Consider the following 19,138-nt stretch of genomic DNA (forward strand, 5'->3'; position numbering starts at 1 on the left):
CACCACCAACAAAAGACAAAAAGAACAAAAAACAAAAGAGAGCTAGTGTGAACCTTTTCGATTGGGAAAGAAAGAAAAAAATAAATAAACTATGCATTGCACATATTTTTCGGGCTTCTTCTATTCCTTAACCATGTGGGCTTATGCAAGCCCATTAGAGTTTACTTATGCAAACCCATTTATTGAACCGGATTCTATTATGAGTAATTGAGTATTGTTGCATTAAACCATTTCGGTTTAGTGCTGGGTTATAATTCTTTTAAGTAAGAAGGACAAAAAGGTCAAAGCAGAAAAATCGTAATCTCTCTTCGGTCCTCCTCCTAAACCCTACTGCACAATTTAGAAACCCTAAGTTCTGTCCCGGTCAAAATTTTGTTCATAGAATTAACAAAAACAAAATCAGTCCCAAACGCAAATTGATTTCATCAGTTCGATTTTTTGTTTTTTCTCATCAACACTCGAGGGTTATCGTACTTGTGAACCCAGGTTTTGTTATTGAATTTGGGGGGGTTTAGATTAAGGAGGAAGAAGCAGAGCTAGTTTTGCAAGAATGAGGAAGAAGGTTGATGAACGTATCAGGACTCTAATTGAAAACGGTGTCAAATTGAGACACCGTTCCATGTTTGTAATCATTGGTGACAAGTCCCGTGACCAGGTTTGGTGTTTTTTTTCCTCAGAAGCTTCCTACTTCTGACACTTTTATATCCCTGAGAATTGTTTTTGTTGGATATTAAATCTACAACCTTTCTGTGTTTCTTCTCTTAAACAGATAGTGAACCTCCATCATATGTTGTCAAAGGCAGTTATTAAGTGTAATCCCAGTATCCTGTGGTGCTACAAGGACAAACTTGACATTAGCAGGTTCGGTTCTTTAACTTTTGGATTCATCTGTTTTGTTATTAGCCTTCCTCTGGAGAGTAGTGACTAGTGAGGACATATACATACTTACATTGAGAAGTTTTGGATTCATCTGTTTTTTTGGTTGCAGTCATAAGCAAAAGCGTTCGAAGCAGTTGAAGAGATTGAGGGAAAGAGGACAATTGGATCCAGAAAAGCTTGACGCCTTCTCCCGTTTGCTAGATGTCGGAAGAGTAACTCATTGCTTGTACAAAGATTCTGAACGAATTCTCGGTAATACTTTTGGCATGTGCATCTTACAGGTACTTTGTTTTCTTAGTATTCATTTTAATATGACTATCACCTGTCCCTGTTTCATTTTAGATAGTCACCATTTCTTCTTGATACATTCAGGATTTTGAAGCTTTAACTCCAAATCTACTAGCAAGGACAATCGAGACTGTGGAAGGTGGTGGTCTGGTTGTATTAATATTGCGATCGCTTACATCGCTTACTAGTCTATGCACTATGGTTATGGTATGAACCACTGTTTTCAAACTTTCATTCCTTACTCTTGAGCAAAGCATTAAGATGAAGTAAGTAATGATTTTTTTTTCTTATTAGGATGTCCATGACAGATTCCGAACTGAATCGCATTCTGAGGCCGCTGGCCGTTTCAATGAACGTTTTCTGCTATCACTTGCATCGTGCAAAGCATGTGTTGTTATGGATGATGAGCTGAATATACTGCCGCTTTCCTCGCATATCAGGTCTATTACTCAAGTTCCAACGAAAAAGGTAAATCTTGGTATAGAAAAGTGAACTGGGTTTCGTTGTGAGAAAATGATTTCCAGCTAGTATCGATAACATTTCAATGTTGTATGCTGTTAAAGGATTCTGAAGGGCTCTCTGAGGCAGAACGTGACCTGAAGAGTTTGAAAGATGAACTAAGTGATGATTTTCCCGTTGGTCCTTTAATCAAGAAATGCTGTACATTGGATCAGGTTTGAAACTATCAATTGTTCGCGTACTTGTCTTGCTAAAGTTCTTTCTTATTGCCTGACTGATGTTAATTGATTTTCTGTATTTTCTTTGTAGGGGAAAGCTGTGATCTCATTTTTCGATGCCATTCTGGATAAGGCTCTCCGCAGCATAGTTGCTTTGATTGCTAGTAGAGGGCGTGGAAAATCTGCTGCACTTGGTTTAGCTGTTGCTGGGGCTGTTGCTGCTGGGTAGATTTCTTAAATTAGTTTTACTCCCAAAGGTTACTTTACTCATCAGTATTGTGTTTTCCTGGATCTTTGTTAAAATTATCCATGTGTGATTTACTTGCTCGTAGATACTCAAATATTTACATAACTGCACCAAGCCCGGATAACTTGAAGACATTCTTTGAGTTTGTTTGCAAAGGCTTTGATGCACTCGAATATAAGGTAATGTGAAGTTCTTTCCCTACAGATTATTTTTATATAGTATCGTTCCATTTCATTGAGAAGAGCCTGCAAGGTGCGAGACATATGCATATTTATTCAGATACTTATTGATAGACCTACACTGCTTAAGGATAGAGGAAATTAGTATTCCATTTTGCGATGTGGTCACATATGTCTCTTAAATACCTTCCACTATCGTTTTTATAGGAGCACCTTGATTATGATGTTGTGAAAAGTGCGAATCCTGACTTCAAAAAAGCTATTGTACGGATAAATATCTACAAGCAGCATAGACAAACTATCCAGGTTTGTTAATCCCTCAGTCAATTCATGGTCTTCAAGTTGTGATTTGAGTCCATCTCTGACGTTTTCCATGATCTTGATTTATTCGTGTAGTATATACAACCACACGAGCATGAGAAGCTCTCACAAGTAGAGCTGTTGGTTATTGATGAAGCGGCAGCTATTCCTTTGCCAGTTGTGAAGTCTTTGCTTGGTCCTTATCTAGTTTTCCTATCGTCAACTGTCAGTGGGTATGTGAAACAGGATTTGATGCCATTTCCATAATTTTGGAAAGTTGTATGCATGTTCCGGTTTTAATTCAGGGATAATCATGCTGCTGAATTTTACCCTTTTTTTTAAAGCTATGAAGGCACTGGGAGATCTTTGTCCCTGAAACTCCTCCAACAATTAGATGAGCAAAGCCGGGCTCCTGCTACTGGTCTTGAAGGTTCTCTTTCAGGTATTTAACTGCTGCACCTTGCTTTCATTCTTCGATATAAAACTTATTAGGGAAATTTTTTAGAGACCTCATCTTTCTTAGAATCATCGCCCAGATTCCCCTATGTACTGTCTGGGAAGGTAAAGTATAGTGCTTCCAGCATTTATTTATAAAATTTCATTTCGTGTATTCGGCAGTTATATTTTTCGTAATGATCTAGGTGGCATAGGCATTACCATTCGCAGGGCCTGCATTTGTGGCGGCTCTAGTTTATGTGAACCATTGCCCTGACTCCCTCAAGTTTCTTTGGACAGGTTTTCTTTTCAAGAAGATAGAACTTAATGAGTCTATTAGATACGCTTCTGGAGATCCAATAGAATCTTGGCTTAATGGCCTACTTTGCCTTGATGTTGCTACTTGTCTGCCTAATCCTGCGCGGTATGAATAGTTTACTAAAAATTTGTAGCATCTACTTTCCTTTCGTGCGTTACTGATTGTCTAGAAATGTTTTTTTTTTTAAATTTGTTTTGTCTTTTCTTTCTTCTTTTTGTGTAGCCATCCTTCACCAAGCCAGTGTGATCTCTATTATGTCAACCGAGACACACTCTTTTCTTTTCACAAAGATAGTGAGTTGTTTCTACAGGTAAATATGGTTGCTTTTGGGATCCGTACATTATTTTGATCATAGACTGATATAAGTGCATCCTACAGAGAATGATGGCGCTATGTGTCTCGTCTCACTACAAAAATTCTCCTAATGATCTTCAACTGCTGGCTGATGCTCCTGCTCATCATTTGTTTGTGTTACTTGGTATGCATGGTATACTTTTTTCGCCACCTAATTTAATTTTCAGAACTATCTCTAACTGCTTTCAAATACAGGTCCCGTTGATGAGTCCCAAAACAAGCTTCCTGATATACTTTGTGTTATCCAGGTATATATTATTGCTCTGTGTGAAATTTTTCTCTACCTTATTTGGTCACACCAAAGAGCTAGAGTTTGATTTTAGGTTCACATTGACCTAGAACAACGATTTATCAGTCTTTAGAAAATGAACTTACAAAGATTAAAGTATCAACTATCAATCTGTTATAGATGCTTTTTCCACATTATTGAGGGAAATTATAGTCTCTAGCTTGTGTTCTTTTTTTGTGTGATCTTAAGCATCATTGTAACTGTTATCTTCAGGTCTGTCTCGAAGGAAAGATATCTGAGAACTCAGCCCTTCAAAGTTTAAGGGATGGCCATTCACCATATGGAGACCAAATTCCATGGAAATTTTGTGAACAATTTCGGGACACTGAGTTTCCAGGGTTCTCTGGTGCTCGAATAGTACGCATAGCAGTCCACCCTAACGCCATGAAGGTAATCTTTTATTTCTGCTCATATATTTACATGCCGGTTTTAGGTTTTGTGTGCGTTTAACAAGCTTCTGATTTACCGCATTGTAGATGGGATATGGTTCTGCTGCAGTTAAACTCTTGACCAGGTAAATTCATGAAAATGTGCATACACAAGTTTGCTGTCATGTGTATCTCATATGTTACTTAAATGAACATAATTGTGCTAAAAAATATAGACTTTGTTATCTTAATTAGTTGTAGTCATACTCTTTGCTAATACTGAGGGATTGGCATTTGCAGATATTTTGAGGGTGAGATAGCTCCAATCTCAGAAGCAGATGATAAAGTCGATGTGGAGCAAGCGCCCATTAGAGTTACTGAGGCTGCTGAGAAGGTTTCTTGTTTTTTATTCTATATATCTGTGTAGGCTTCTTGTTTTTTAGTGCAGGCTCTGCTACATTTTTATGTTCACTGTCGCATAGTTATGTCTCTGTATCCATTCTTAGCTGATTCCATTTTTGACAGGTCTCCATGCTCGAGGAGCAAGTAAAACCTCGCACAAATCTTCCACCTCTATTGGTTCCACTTCATGAACGACGGCCTGAGAAACTCCACTACATTGGTGTTTCCTTGGGGCTTACATTGGATCTCTTCCGGTTTTGGAGAAAACAGAATTTTGCGCCTTTCTACGTTAGCCAAGTCCCAGTTGAGAATATTTCTATACTTTCTCCTTGATTGCTTATATAAATTTCATTTATGATTGCTGTATGTAACACTGATTATTCCCTGTGCTTGGATCAGAGTGCTGTGACTGGAGAGCACACATGTATGCTTCTAAGACCTTTAAAAAATGATGAACTAGTAGTCAACGAGTCCGATGAGTTGGGCTTCTTTACTCCCTTCTATAAAGGTTTGTTACTTTCTTTGATCAAGAACTGAACTTTCATCTTCCAACCTTCCAAGTATATGGTGTGACAACTTATTTTGCTTTGTTCAGATTTCAAGACAAGGTTCTCTAAGCTGTTGAGTGATAAATTCAAGAAGATGGATTATAAACTTGTAATGAGGTAAGCACTACGATTTTCTTGTCTTCATTTTGCGATATTATGAGTTCCGTATAATATTGTTTTTGTTTTTCATATCATTTTTTGTCCAGTGTCTTAAACCCAAAGATCAACTTCGCCGAGGTTGATTCTTCAGGGAATTCATCAGACGGATTTTTGAAGACACTTGACGGCATTTTATCTCCATATGATATGGAGAGGCTCAGAGCATATACTAAAAATCTGACGGACTTCAATCTGGTTAGGTTTCTTTCCTTAGAATGGTTTCTTTTGAAAATGTCTGTCAACTAAATTGACATTTTGGTTATCATCTCTTGAAAACCACTTTATACCCAACACACATTGACATTTTGTTATCATCACTTTATACCCAACACACATTGACATTTCGTTATCATCTCTTGAAACCAACTTTATACCCAACACACATTCAACATTGAACTGGTGCAGAAGTAAATACCAATGTCTTTTGTGTTAACTTGTTATATAGACTAGATCAGTACTAACTGCTTTCAGTTCTTCCTTTTTAACTTGTTTCTTTGTCTTATCTGGAAAAGGTTTATGACATCTGCAAAACACTGGCACATCAGTATTTTGAAGAGAAGCTTCCCGTATCACTTTCATCTGTTCAGGCATCTATATTGTTATGCTTGGGGTTGCAGGAGGTGGAGTTTTCTACCATCGAGGTAACATGTTTTACTCTAATTTTGAAGATTGCATCCAGTTGGTTCATTATGTTTCAGCACATTTATATTTAATAAACTTGCAAACATTTGAATGTTTGACTTTGCAGAGACAAATGCAGTTGGAGAGGGGACAAGTACATTCTCTTATCCTGCAGGGCGTAAGGGAGTTGTACAAATATCTCAATGGAGTTGCAGGAAAGGAAATCGAATCAGCCCTCCCTCGTTTGAAAGAGGTACTTCCATGTTATTTATTGCTTTGTAATTGATCCATCAACTGTAATCATAAGAGTTTAACATTACGAAACCAAGAACAAAGTTTGGATCTTTGAATGCGTGCTGTTGAGTTCAAATTGAGCACTCCTGAGAGAATAAGAATAACGAAAAGTCTCTCAAGCTGTTCTCATAGTCTTGTGTTTGCAATTGATTAGTGTCTTCTGTTTTGCTTGTTGCAGAGAGTGCTTGAACCTCACAATGTGTCGGTTGATGATGATATCAAGGAAGGAGCAAAACAAGTCGAGGTAATTCTCTTACCTCCCTGTACCGTATAAAAATATTATATTTGTGTTACTTCGGTTATTACATGGAATTAACTTTGTAATTCCTTTGTCTTTAAAAGGAACAAATGATGAAGGAGAAGATTGAAGGATTAATGGATTCTGAGCTTCAACAATATGTAATTGGGGACAAAGAAGCAGAGGATCTGCAACATTCAAAGATCTCTTCAAGTGGTATTATTAGTGTTAAGTCCACCAAATCGGAGAATGAGAACGGGTTTGACAAATCCACCAAAAAGAGAGGCAGTGATAAGCGTTCCTCTTCTTTCTCTAAATCCAAATCTTTCAAGAAGAGAAGAGCCTGAAGGAGTAATTTTAACAATGATCATATCAGTTTTGAGCATGAGCTATGAAAAATGTTCATTGAAAATCAGAAATTTTGGTTATGTTTGTAGTAATTTTGATTTACAATTACAAATGTTCCGGCTGAAAAGTCTTGAAAGAAATCACTAAATGTTTTTAACTTGGTAACACTGTGTGTTAGTTAAATATTCGAGTCTTCAAAAGAAGAATATTCGAGTTAAATATCACAAGTGATAAGACATGTTTAAGTGTTTAACTATAGAAATATACAAAATCAAGCCATTCTAGAAGAGTATAATATAAAGATGTAAATGTATATAAATGTAACGATGGCTCAGATCGAGTCAGAGGAGGTGGATACAATTGATGATGGTAAGCATGTGCAAATGATTGAAATTTGGAAGTGATATGATGTAATGAAAGATGTTCAATGATTATGATCACTTTTATTTAGTTTTCTTCTATGACTTTACAAACTCTCTATCATTATAACTTCTCTCAGTTATCAAAAAAAAACAAAAATAGCTATATAGAACTTTGAGTGCATGACGGTATAACGTACTAGCCACCATTGTATACATACTGCAGGAATATTAGATTCATATTTTAATAGTTTCTATTTATATTCATGAAGGGTGGCCACCCCTTGATTGGATTTTCTACTTATAAGTAATTATTGACAGCCTTTGTCAAATGATCCATATATTCATTAACATTAGAGATGAACAAAGCTTAAACATGCATGGAACCTGATTAACAAAAGGTAAAAAATGAATGATAGAAGAAGAGAGGAGTAGTTGCGAGTGGTTAAAAAAATGATACCAACTCTTTCATCTCTGTGTCATCTATGGATCTTCCTCACGCGTTGCTGATGCACTTTGGAGACATCTCTTTCTAACCTTGCCTTCTTCTCCACTCTTTTAAAATTTTCCTCCTTTCTCTGTTTCTTAGGATAACACAAACAAATCTTTATACATTCTACTTTAAAATTTATTCTGAAAAAATTGGAAATCGAGGTATTGAAAATCTAAGTAAGTTAAGGTTAGTTGTAAAGTTCATGCATGTCATTAGTTTTTTTTTCCACAAGTCCAAAATGAAAAATCGGAAACTTACGCGAAAATTTGAATGAAAGTTACTTATACCGGCCAAATTAATATGATGTGCGGTTAGACGTCTTTCAGTATGCATTATTGTTAATACATATAACCAACAACAATCCTATACACCCTAATCTACTAACTTGACCAATTGATAAAGAATAGTCAATACTAGCAATTATAAGAAAGGGTTTTAAGAGGTCTATTACAAAACCAATTGATAAAGAATAGTCAATACTAGCAATGATAAAGTTCGATTACAAAAACTAACTAAAACTTCAAAATCTATTATTGCTGCATGTATATTATTGTTGTTGTATTTTAGTTTTCACAATTATCATACAATTTTTTACAATATAAGTCATACTTATTTGATATATTTGGCAATTGGTATAAATAAAAATATAATAGAGCAGGATGTGCTCTGCATCTGCATGTGTTGTATTTTGGTCTGTGTCTTCGATCGTGTAAAGATGAAATCCAAGAAAGACAAGAGCTCCAGAGATTCAGGTGTGGCCGATCAACTGAAAATCAGCCACTTTGATTTCTTGTCTAATTTTATTTTACAAGTCTCGAAAAATATTTAATCATCTAAATCTAATACTATCTTTAAAAAGCAGTTTGTACTGTATTATATACTAGTGTTATCTTTAGACCAGAGAGCCACATTGGATTTATTAATATTTAGCAATTAGTTTTGTTTTTATATATTCTCGGTCTTTGAGGTTTTCAGCGAAGCTTAAGCCTTATGCGCCGTTCGCGGCTATTTGAAAAATAAATATTTCAGACTAATCAATTCTATTTTATCATCCACAAACAAATTATACTATACTTTATATATATATATATATATATATATATATATATATTCAAATTACAGAAATTGTCTTATAGTTTTTAATATTATTCCCATATTTTTTTCATTTTCATTTTTTTTTGTACGTGAAAGGGTTTGTCGTCATATATATAAGGGCCGGGTTTGTCTTCTATACTATACGTTTTTTTTTCCGAGAGTAATATTGCGAGTGTAATTTAATAATTAATTATGATCACTAAGTAATAACGACATCCATACGTAATTTAATAATTATTATGTCTTCTATACTATACATATATGAGTGATTGAGTGTGTGTTGAAGACATGTGCTTATTGGGATTTGTTTGGCTTCATGAACCCCTAAAAATTCCTGCAACTGGTCCAAGATTCCATGACGACAAGGACCTTTAGCCTAATTTGCATTGATCCGATTGCCTAAAATTACTCCCTTCGTAGATCCAAATGAACACCAGCCAACAAAATTAAATCATTTATAATTTAATTCTTATTAATTACAACCATTAGTATTGTATTGTTCACAAAAAAAAAAAAATTCATTTGTATTTTTCTTGGCTGATACACAAAACAACCTCTTCAAGTCTGTCTTTTTTTTCTGGCTGCCTCCAAAACTTTCTAGCTTTTACATTTTCAAATTGTATCTGTATACATTAGTGTCGTACAGCAAAAGTCGAAGTTATTCAACTACTTAATTACGGTAGTGTTGACGTTAAATTTATCTTTTATATAATAATAATGAATATTTATATATCTTCATAAATCATAATGGTATATTGATAACTCCAAGCTGTGTTAAATAATCTACAATACCAAATAATAACTAATTTATAATTCGTTACTAAAAATTTGTAAATAGCTGCACAATCTGAACTGAATGATATCGAATTATAAGTTTCGTTACGAAGACGAAACTCGAGAATCCCAAATTTTGTTTATGTTTTGTGCCAAAAAAAGAGTAATTTTTGGTGAAAAACGAAAGTGCGTTGGGTATTCTATTAATCTGTTAGTATAATAAATCAAAGTTGTTGATCCGATCTAAGTTTGGGAAATGTGAGAATTTGGTTGAAGTTAAGAAGAGTGTATAAATAAGGATTTAGGAGAAGTTGTAGGTGGGATATGGTCTTATTCAAATCACCAAATTAAACACACTCCATAAGCTCGTTTATATATCTATTATAAGTACGTCTATAAATATTATAGATTCTTCAGAAGGTTGTCTGCATTTGTAGTAAATTAAAATTAACGGAAGTGAAATATGAAGTGGTGAATCTGAGATTAGAAGACAATATTAATATAAAACGACAAATAAAACATAGGAAATGTTTGGTTTCTTTAACCTTACGCAATGTTTTAATTAGTTTGAACTCTTCCCGATACCTAATTGGGAGTTGAAAAATTCAGTCCTCAGCCAAACCCATTTGTGGCTCACTCTACTTCTTGTGTTGCGCCACACATACATAATCCTTTTTTTGTTTCTTTTTAAAATTATACGATAATATTCATACAATCTATCTCGAGAGATATACATATGAAAACCACAAATTATATATGAGTATATATATCGTATATATACACAAAGAAGACATAACTATCTATGTTGTATCTATAAATAGATAATGTGGTGTGTGTGTGTGTGTGTGTGTGTGTTAATATAATATGCTAACTGAAAAAGAATAAAAAAAATTGTGGTTCACAAGTTCACAACCTATTTTGTGTGTCTATCCTAATCGGTAACTTAACACAAATCACACCTACAACTATCTTAGCATATATAACAACATCTTCTCGATAGAAATAACGTTGTAAATAACCAGTTCATTAGAATAACAATACATCAACAAAACTCGCCGTACTCTAACTTCGTGGGAAATTCTACGGAAAATTACATTCAAATTACAAGAAAAAAATAAATAATAATAATTGAAAACAAAAACTAAGACCAAATTATATAGACAAAGACAATCATATCCGGAGAAAACAAAATTACAAAAACGCCCACTAAGTTCAAAACTTCAATTCAGACAATAACAAGGAAATGAGTGGCTTAAAAGTCAAGAAAATCCTTTATAAAGTCCCGCGAGTGTTGAGTTGATCACTTTAATGCACATAGAGAGCAAAAAAAAGAAGAACAAAAACACAAAATAAGTGTGAGAAAGAGAGAAAGAGTCTCTCTCTCTTGAGTTTTGAAGTCATGCAGCTCAAATCATCATCAACATCTTCTTCTTCTTCTTCATCATCATCATCCATGAAACTCAAAACACTAATCCAAAATCTCCTCACACACCCTCTCTACCGTTTCCTAAGAGCTGTAGCGAGAGCCAAATCAATCTTTCTAGAGATCTCGAAGCACAACAACAACAACAACAACAAGAAACGAAAACTCATGATGTTTTTTCCAACAAAGGCTTCAAAGAACCAACGCAAGATCTTCTTCGGATCTTTCAGATTGCATTACAACTGGTGTTCTTCTCATGTCGTCCCTGTTCCTCAACCCTTTCCTTTTCCAGCTGTCTCTGACATCAAAGGTGAAGAGGATGAAGATTCTCAGCTCTCTGGCTACCTCGAGTGGCTCGAACACAAGAAAGTCGAAGATGCCGAAGAGATCAGAGATGTTGCAGCTCATGATCATGAGGAAGATGATATTGATCGTTTGGCGGATATGTTCATTGCTAATTGCCACGAGAAGTTCTTGCTTGAGAAAGTCGAATCTTACAGGAGATTTCAAGAAATGCTAGAAAGGAGTTTGTGAATTATCAGAGGTGAATCATAGATTTTGACTCTTGTCTGGTTAATTAATAATCATGTTGTAAAATCTTAGCTAGTTAATTTGATTCGGTAATATACCACAAGGTGGTGAAATGTGTATCTTGAACGTTTTGGGGGTAATGTGCGGAAGAAGTTGAAACTTTTGGGGGTAATAGTGAAAACCTTTAATATTGTAAAAAACAATAATTAGTGATGTCCATCTAATTGGGCACATCTAGTTAAGTTGTGATTTCTGATTAGTGTTTGGTAAATTACGTCCAACTTGCCTAATTTTTAATTACGCTCAATCTTGAAAAGGTTCAAACAAATTAATCAAAAAAGAATTACCAAAAAAAAAATGAAAGACAAGAAAGTACTGAAATTTCAAGAGTGTTCAAATCATAACATAATTTTTTTAACGTGTTATTAGTTTATTACCAGTAAATCATATTACTATTATTAAGATATCATACCCCTTAGGCAGTAATTTTTGTTATAGTGATACCTTTTGTATAATACTAGGATTTCACCCGCGGTATACTGCGAGACTAATTTAGAAATTATTGTATTTTAAATAATAATTTTTAATTTATTTAGTTTTCAAATTTTCAATTAATTAACTTCTTGTCTAATTAATTTTGAATTTTGTTTAGAATTTTTTTTCTTCTTCAAACATTTTATAAAGTTTATAACCTAATTACTTAAATTTGTTATTAGATAGAATATAAAATTCTAGATTTATTTTGTTCTCTAGAATTAAACAAAGGTATATGCCTATATAGTATGTTAGTGTAATTTTTATGTGTATTTTTTTTTTTTGGAATATTAAGAATATGTTATAGTATGTGTAATATTTTGTAGTTCATATACTAAATAATTTATAAGTTAATTTTCAAAACTATGATTACAAATAATTTATAAGTTAATTTTCAAAATTATGATTACAAATCTATAGTATATATGAGATAAACTAATAGTTTTAGTGTTGATTTTATATTCCAAACCCGCCATGCTAGGCGGGTCAGGCAACATATTCAAAAAAATTTAATCCGCAAAAACTCATCATATGAAACCCGTGAAAGTAAAAATTATTTTTAAATACGTAATACAAAATAAAAGTAAATCTGTGAGCAAGCAATATCTTTTATATTTTATTATTATTCTTTGAATAAGATATCAAATTGAATGGTAAATATGTTTATTACCTTTTAAAATCATACCGTTAGTTTTTTTGAATGATATATTTTATATTTGATTTTGAACATTTATTTTAGGGGGAAATCAATGTGTTGAGATCAAAAATCTCGGCCACAAATCCTCCTCCAATATCGAAAATCAATTTGTTTCTTGGTTAGACCGATTGTTTAGGAAATTTGTGTATGCAGAAAATATTGTTTTGTAAAATTGGAAACTTAATATTAATTAAATCAATTATAAAATTAATACTTAATGTTAAAGGGAGTGGTTCCAATTTTTTTGGAAATTTATATAGGATGGGAAATCTTGTTTTCAAAAATAGAAACTTAATATTAATTAACTAAATAAAAAACAAATTAATAATTAACCAATGGCAATCTTGTAAATAGGTGGCAACTTCAGGATTTATTTGCTAAATGTACTTGAAAAATGTATATATAGATAAATAGTTTCTATTTTTGGCAACTCACAAACATGTATAGTTCTGAGCATAATTTCACTATTTCTATGTAACTGTAATACAGAGTTTAAATAATGTAAGGCAGACTAATTGATATGAAAAGCAAACAACACCAATATCGGTATTATAAAGAGGAATTCAGAATTTTTCAATCTCGAAAATATCTTGGTAATTAATATAATTGTATAAAGAAAAACATCGTGATCAAATAATAGCTAAAAGACACTAAAGGATCGAACAAATCTAGAGAAAAATATCTAAAGAACAATTTACTGTGCCTTCTCAACTACTAATAGATCAAATTTTCACCTAATTTTGGACTTTAGAGGACTTTATTGTGGTCTCCTCTTGTAATTACAATAGTCATTTCTCTCCAAATGATTGTATATTTTACCTGTAATGTAATAAAATAAAAAGACTCGGAGAATAAGTAACAGTTTTCCCAAATAATTAGTTTTCGAACGAACGACGAAAGTAGTTTTCAAGTTATCAATTTATGCAATAGTTCTTTCAAGTTAACACTTTCTTTTTCCATTAAAACATACCACTTCCACTTAATCAGCCATTTTTATTTCTTGCATTGTTTTCACTTTTATATAATTTTCTCCAAAAATTCAAATAATAAAATATCAGACTTTATGCGTTTCATTACAACTTTGATGTTTAACGAAATACTTTTCTAGTAAAATATACATGATCTAGGGTCTACGTACTGGGAAGGCCCGTCTCAATAGAGTACTATAGTCAATTTTCGACACCACTAGATGTCGTGTTACGTTGACCTTTGCAGTTTATGTAACTTTATGTAGCATACTCGAGACCCCAATAACAATATATATTGGAGAATGTTAAACATTAATATACGGATATTAAATCATACGAATAAAATATACGAATTTCTACTACCTAAATAGAAAGCATATAGTGTTCTATAGGGTTGAACACCATGCGTTTAAGGTATCTTGGGCGTCGGCCAACACCATTTTTCTTATAATAAATATACCCAAAAACTATCAACTTTTAGTTTAAAACAAAAGAAAATAGACAAAAAAATGAAAATTATACTTACATATAATAATTTGGGTCTATTTTTTTTACATATTATAATTTCCAAAGAACTGAAATTGTATTCTATTCTTTTAATTTGAAACTGTATATCTTCAATTTTTCTCAATTTTCATGTTTTTGATATCCATACGTAGACTAGACTCTAATCTATTCGTTAATAAGCAAACGTGGATCGAATGGATGATATTAATACACCACTAGGTAAACTTATTTAATTATGGGAGATTCTCAAAAATAGCACTAATTTAAGTTTTTGTTTCAAAACTAGCACACAATCTTAATTATTCCAAATATAGCACAATTTTAATTTTGTGAGAAATTACATAAATAAATAAAAAATAAAAGGAAAGAGAAAACACAACAATCGCCTAAGCACAAAACCTAAAAAACTCCACTTAAATTAGAGAGGCTCGGAGGAGGAGGAGACAGAGAATGAAATCGGTTCAATTTTGAGGAATGATGCAGCGAATGAATTCGGAGATGATGATGCCACCAACGCTTCTCTCTTGCTATAACGCTTTTCAATCTCAGATTTAAAACTCACGGTAAGATCGATAATTTGGATTCTCGATGTGAAGCTCGATTCTGGAGCAGAGGAAGTGATGAGTTTCGTGGAAGAAAGTTTCTTCCCAGAAAATCCATTGTTGCAGTTTGACATTGTCGTTGTTAGTTTGCTTTTAGACTATGAAAGAGAATCCTCTTCTAGGTCCTTCTTCTTTGACGTGGGTAACCTTAAAGATCTCATCTTTCTTTATTTTCCTAAAAAGATTCCAAATTTTTAACTTGTGTTGTTCAATTTGTGTGTTCTGAGTTTTGACATTGTTCAAATTTTTGATGGGTTCTTAATAAAATTAATTACGGTGTATAGTTTTTGATGTTTTTCAACTTCTCCTTTTGAACAAAGCTACTCTTTTCTAACTCTTTGGGGGTGAGTTAAAAGTGTTACGAGTGTGAGTTGTTTTATACAAGATTGGAGAAGATGGGGGTTTTAGATGTATCAATGGTGGTTTATAAACACCATGTGTGACGTTTGTTCACTTGTAATGTTGTAGTGGTCAAGATTGGAGCTTTAGATATATCGGATGATGTTTTATACAATGTGTGGTGTTTGTTCACTTGTAATAACTTTGTAAAGAGGCGGATTTGGTCAGAAGAATTGGAGCTGCAACAACACTCCAAGAAAGTAAGGACGAGCTGCAACAACACTCCATGAAATTTAGGAAGGATATCTCGAATTTAAGGAAGGCTTTCATTAAAAGGAATAAACAAATAAAACAGAGCATACACGCCACCCTATTGAGTTTTGTTGATAGCTTGCAGAATTCTTTCTCATGTTTTTGTAACTTTAAAAATCATCACCCAACATCCAACCCCCCTTGAAAATTCATGAAGGATTCCACAGAATTCATGAAATATTTATTGAACTTCAGGATGACTTTCATAAAAAGTTTGGATTTTAGGAAGAACTATGTTCCTTAATTCAGTTTTACTTTCTCTGTTTTTAGACATATATGATGTTTAGGACGAGCTGCAACAACACTCCATGAAATTTAGGAAGGATGTCTCGAATTTAAGGAAGGCTTTCATTAAAAGGAATAAACAAAGAAAACAGAGCATACACGCCACCCTATTGAGTTTTGTTGATAGCTCGCAGAATTCTTTCTCATATTTTTGTAACTTTAAAAATCATCACCCAACATCCAACACTCCTTGAAAATTCAGGAAAAATTCAACATAATTCATGAAATATTTATTGAACTTCAGGATGACTTTCATAAAAAGTTTGGATTTCAGGATGAACTATGTTCCTTAATTCAGTTTTACTTTCTCTGTTTTTAGACATGTATGATGTTTGTAAAACCTTTTTAGATTGCTTTGGTACTTGTATGATGTATCAGCATCATATGTTTCTGTTAGCACTTTATTTTAACTGTGATTGAACTTCATAAAGGATTGTCTGAAATTTGGGAAAGATTTTATGCAATTCAGGAAGACTTCCTTGAATCGGACCAGCCAATTTGATTCTCCTTGATGAATACGAATACATCGATCTATGTGAATTCAATATCCATCAAATCATGAACAATAGCCTAATTCTATAATCATTGAATCATTGAATCATCAAATCAGATTTGTTTTGCTTTTATTTTTGATAACATAATTTGGAGTGGTAGATTTTGTCTCTGATGAGATCTGAGTTTGATCCTTCATGGTGGTGTTGCTCTCTGGAGAAGAAAGCCACTATCTAATTCCGGTTACATGTCTGTCTCCACCGCCGCTTCTGATAAATAAAGGTGTGTTTAATTTCATTTATTGCCTTTTAGAATCAAGAAGACGGTTGCTGGAGAAAAACGATGACGGAGGCTATGATTGTTGGAGATATTGGAGACGACATAACTAGGCGGAGAAGAAGAAGAATTAAAAAAAAAGATATTTATTAATTTAATTTTAGAGGATTAATTGATATAATAAAAAATGCTATTTTTGGAAAATTTGATTGTGTATGCTAATTTTGGAAGAAAAATCTAAAATGGTGCTATTTTAGGGTATTTCTCTTTAATTATTCACATTTAATTTACTCTCCTATTTGTTGACTAAAAAATAAACAAATTAACTAACTTCCATTGGGGAAAAAAAGAGAGTTAACTAAACTAACGTTCTGTTACACAACCCCTAACGTCTTCCACAAGTCTTATAAACTCGCGTCTTCCACAAATCTTCTCGCTCTGCTCTGCTCTTCTCTTCTCTTGTTCACCTCTGCAACAACGATCTTTCGAATTTAGGGTTTTGCTTTAATCCACAGACTTCATCCCTCGAGTTCATTGATCCTCTCTCTCTCTCTAATGGCGGACCAGAAAGATCAACGCACAGATCCTCCTGGTGGTACGTAATCATCGATTTCTTGTAACATTACGATCGAAATCTTCAGTAATTAGGGTTTTCGAGTATGAATCATTAGAACTTCGGGTTTTATATAGATGTCATGGTTTAGGATTCCTCTGCTTTTCGTTTTCTCTGTTCCGCCATTGATGGAAACGGCTGAATCATAAAGAACTGTCTTTCTTGTCTTTTGTATCGAGTGATCTTGATTCGGCTACTTCTCGTGATGATGCAGAGAAGTCAGCAAATCTCCCAATAAAGAAGAGAGCAATGGCTGAAAAAACTCTCAGAGCACCCGAGTCATCTAAGTCAGAGTCTGATAGCGGCGATGGAGATGTGACTTGTTTATCCGCCGAAGACGTCACGAAAGAGACACCTACAGTCCAAGAATACCAGATGAAAGCTTTCTACCATCTTCTCCAAGTTTTCTCTTTTGAAACCTCGACAATGTCAAACGTAACTGCAGTAACCCTTTCTCTTCTTCTCTTTTGCTATTTTCGTTCTGTTTCCTGAGGCTTGTGGTGATGTCTTCTGCTTACTCAGAAGAGGACTGAGATCATTGAGAAACTGATGAAAGAGTGGGAGATATCTGACGAAACTCGCAACGCTTTTGTGGATAAGATTCAGAAGAATCTTCTAACCCTAGAGAAAATGTATGTATATGTATCTTCTTATCAAAGCTTTAATTACATACTTCGAAGATAATCATCTCTTCCTTGTTTAACACTCATCTTTGTTTTCTCAGGGAGGATGCATCTGTAACTGATGAGAAGGAAACGCAGATAGTATCAGAGACGTCACTGACCAAACCTGTAAGGCAGAGGAATTGAACCCTCTCTGATTTTGCTTTCTTTACCCAGACTGTCTTTACCGCAAGAGTTTTCACTTTAATGGTCATTATCTCTTTTCTGTTTTAAGGTATCCCCTAGTTCGACTTATGTTCCTGAATCTGGCAAAAGCTGGGGCAGTGTTAATCCTGAGTCTCTTATTGGAAAATGTGTTCGTATGAGGCTGCCTGAGGAAGCTGAGTTCAGTGATTACATCATCAAAGCATATGATGCGGAACAGGTACTAAAGTATTTCTCATGCCTTGTTCCATCAGACTCAAGCCGTTCTGAGAAATCTACTTTGCAATTTATCTCTAGGAAATGCATCGGGTAATGGCTGCAGACTCGAATGCAATGGAGGTTGATGAGCCGTATAGCTTGATAGATCTTAGAGAAGTAAGTATTACACAAACTGTTATCATCTCCTTTCGTCAAGTCAAAGTCTTTATATCAGAAGCTGAGAAACATTTTGATCCCAAAACTGATTGCAGGTTTCTCCTGAGGATATAATGTGGGAAGGTGGAGAAAAGCCAAACTTTGATGCTCCCAAACAGTCTACAGCTCAACGATCCCTTTTCTGATAACAAGGCTCTGTTACAATCACATGCTCAGCAAAGCTTGATAAGGTAACTTTGCCAATGATATATATAACACATGTACATTCTCAGTGAACTCTTAGTGATGACGACTTGGCAGAAATTTTAGTGAAAATCTTGGTTTTTTTTTTAATGCAGGGCAATGATAAGAAGATTGATCAAGACCCTCTTTTGCAATTTGTTTTGAGCTCTTTTCGTTACTTGTACAATCACATTTCACAGACCTTTTTTGGTGTTGTTTGCTGGAATTACATTAGAAATGGATCAGTGTTTAAGTGTTGTTAAACAGGATTCAAATACTTGCTTTTGTTAATGTTGGTTCTTTTTACCACCTTTGTTACTTGTTAGCCTTATCTCTTCCCTTCTCTCAAAAATGAATATGATAGTAGTGCGGTTAAAACCTTAAACTATATTCATTATTAAATCAGTTTCAGCCACAAAAAAAAAAAAGTAACTATTCATTATTAAAATATGTTCGTTTTAATTAAGTG

The 19,138-nt window shown here is 33.8% G+C and overlaps 3 protein-coding genes across 3 annotated transcripts; all 3 read left to right on the plus strand.

Annotated features, from left to right (window-relative positions):
• Positions 1–278: 278 nt before the first annotated feature.
• LOC104712479 (RNA cytidine acetyltransferase 2) lies at positions 279–7,110 on the plus strand. Its single transcript, XM_010429384.3, has 26 exons — positions 279–655; positions 770–861; positions 989–1,160; positions 1,252–1,374; positions 1,462–1,635; positions 1,731–1,841; positions 1,936–2,069; positions 2,177–2,270; positions 2,478–2,576; positions 2,667–2,803; positions 2,915–3,012; positions 3,306–3,429; positions 3,547–3,634; positions 3,703–3,802; positions 3,874–3,926; positions 4,181–4,357; positions 4,444–4,481; positions 4,636–4,729; positions 4,861–5,040; positions 5,137–5,245; positions 5,333–5,402; positions 5,492–5,639; positions 5,957–6,085; positions 6,193–6,318; positions 6,538–6,603; positions 6,702–7,110. Exons 1-26 carry the CDS (start codon positions 551–553, stop codon positions 6,942–6,944), a joined length of 3,084 nt encoding a protein of 1,027 aa, XP_010427686.1. The 5' UTR covers positions 279–550; the 3' UTR covers positions 6,945–7,110.
• A 3,849-nt stretch (positions 7,111–10,959) lies between these two features.
• Positions 10,960–11,891, plus strand: LOC104712480 (uncharacterized). Its single transcript, XM_010429387.2, has one exon. The coding sequence runs from the start codon at positions 11,066–11,068 to the stop codon at positions 11,621–11,623; it is 558 nt and encodes a 185-aa protein (XP_010427689.1). The 5' UTR covers positions 10,960–11,065; the 3' UTR covers positions 11,624–11,891.
• Positions 11,892–17,060: 5,169 nt separating this feature from the next.
• Positions 17,061–19,049, plus strand: LOC104715756 (protein EMSY-LIKE 1-like). Its single transcript, XM_010433137.2, has 8 exons — positions 17,061–17,227; positions 17,460–17,680; positions 17,768–17,877; positions 17,970–18,036; positions 18,143–18,292; positions 18,370–18,447; positions 18,543–18,677; positions 18,786–19,049. The coding sequence occupies exons 1-7, from the start codon at positions 17,188–17,190 to the stop codon at positions 18,630–18,632; spliced, it is 756 nt and encodes a 251-aa protein (XP_010431439.1). The 5' UTR covers positions 17,061–17,187; the 3' UTR covers positions 18,633–18,677; positions 18,786–19,049.
• The last annotated feature ends 89 nt before the right edge of the window (positions 19,050–19,138 follow it).

Source organism: Camelina sativa, chromosome 9 (assembly GCF_030686135.1).
Source record: "Camelina sativa cultivar CO46 ecotype springtype chromosome 9, ASM3068613v1".
Taxonomy (NCBI): domain Eukaryota; kingdom Viridiplantae; phylum Streptophyta; class Magnoliopsida; order Brassicales; family Brassicaceae; genus Camelina; species Camelina sativa.

Excerpts from the sequence above, each read along its gene's own strand:
- LOC104715756 (XM_010433137.2), top strand. The coding sequence starts at position 17,188 with ATGGCGGACCAGAAAGATCAACGCACAGATCCTCCTGGTG. Across the intron at positions 17,681-17,767 it reads AAACCTCGACAATGTCAAAC|AAGAGGACTGAGATCATTGA; the intron begins GTAACTGCAGTA and ends CTGCTTACTCAG. Across the intron at positions 17,878-17,969 it reads CTTCTAACCCTAGAGAAAAT|GGAGGATGCATCTGTAACTG; the intron begins GTATGTATATGT and ends TTGTTTTCTCAG.
- LOC104712479 (XM_010429384.3), top strand. The coding sequence starts at position 551 with ATGAGGAAGAAGGTTGATGAACGTATCAGGACTCTAATTGAAAACGGT. Across the intron at positions 1,375-1,461 it reads GTCTATGCACTATGGTTATG|GATGTCCATGACAGATTCCG; the intron begins GTATGAACCACT and ends TTTTCTTATTAG. Across the intron at positions 4,730-4,860 it reads TTACTGAGGCTGCTGAGAAG|GTCTCCATGCTCGAGGAGCA; the intron begins GTTTCTTGTTTT and ends CATTTTTGACAG.
- LOC104712480 (XM_010429387.2), top strand. The coding sequence starts at position 11,066 with ATGCAGCTCAAATCATCATCAACATCTTCTTCTTCTTCTTCATCATCA.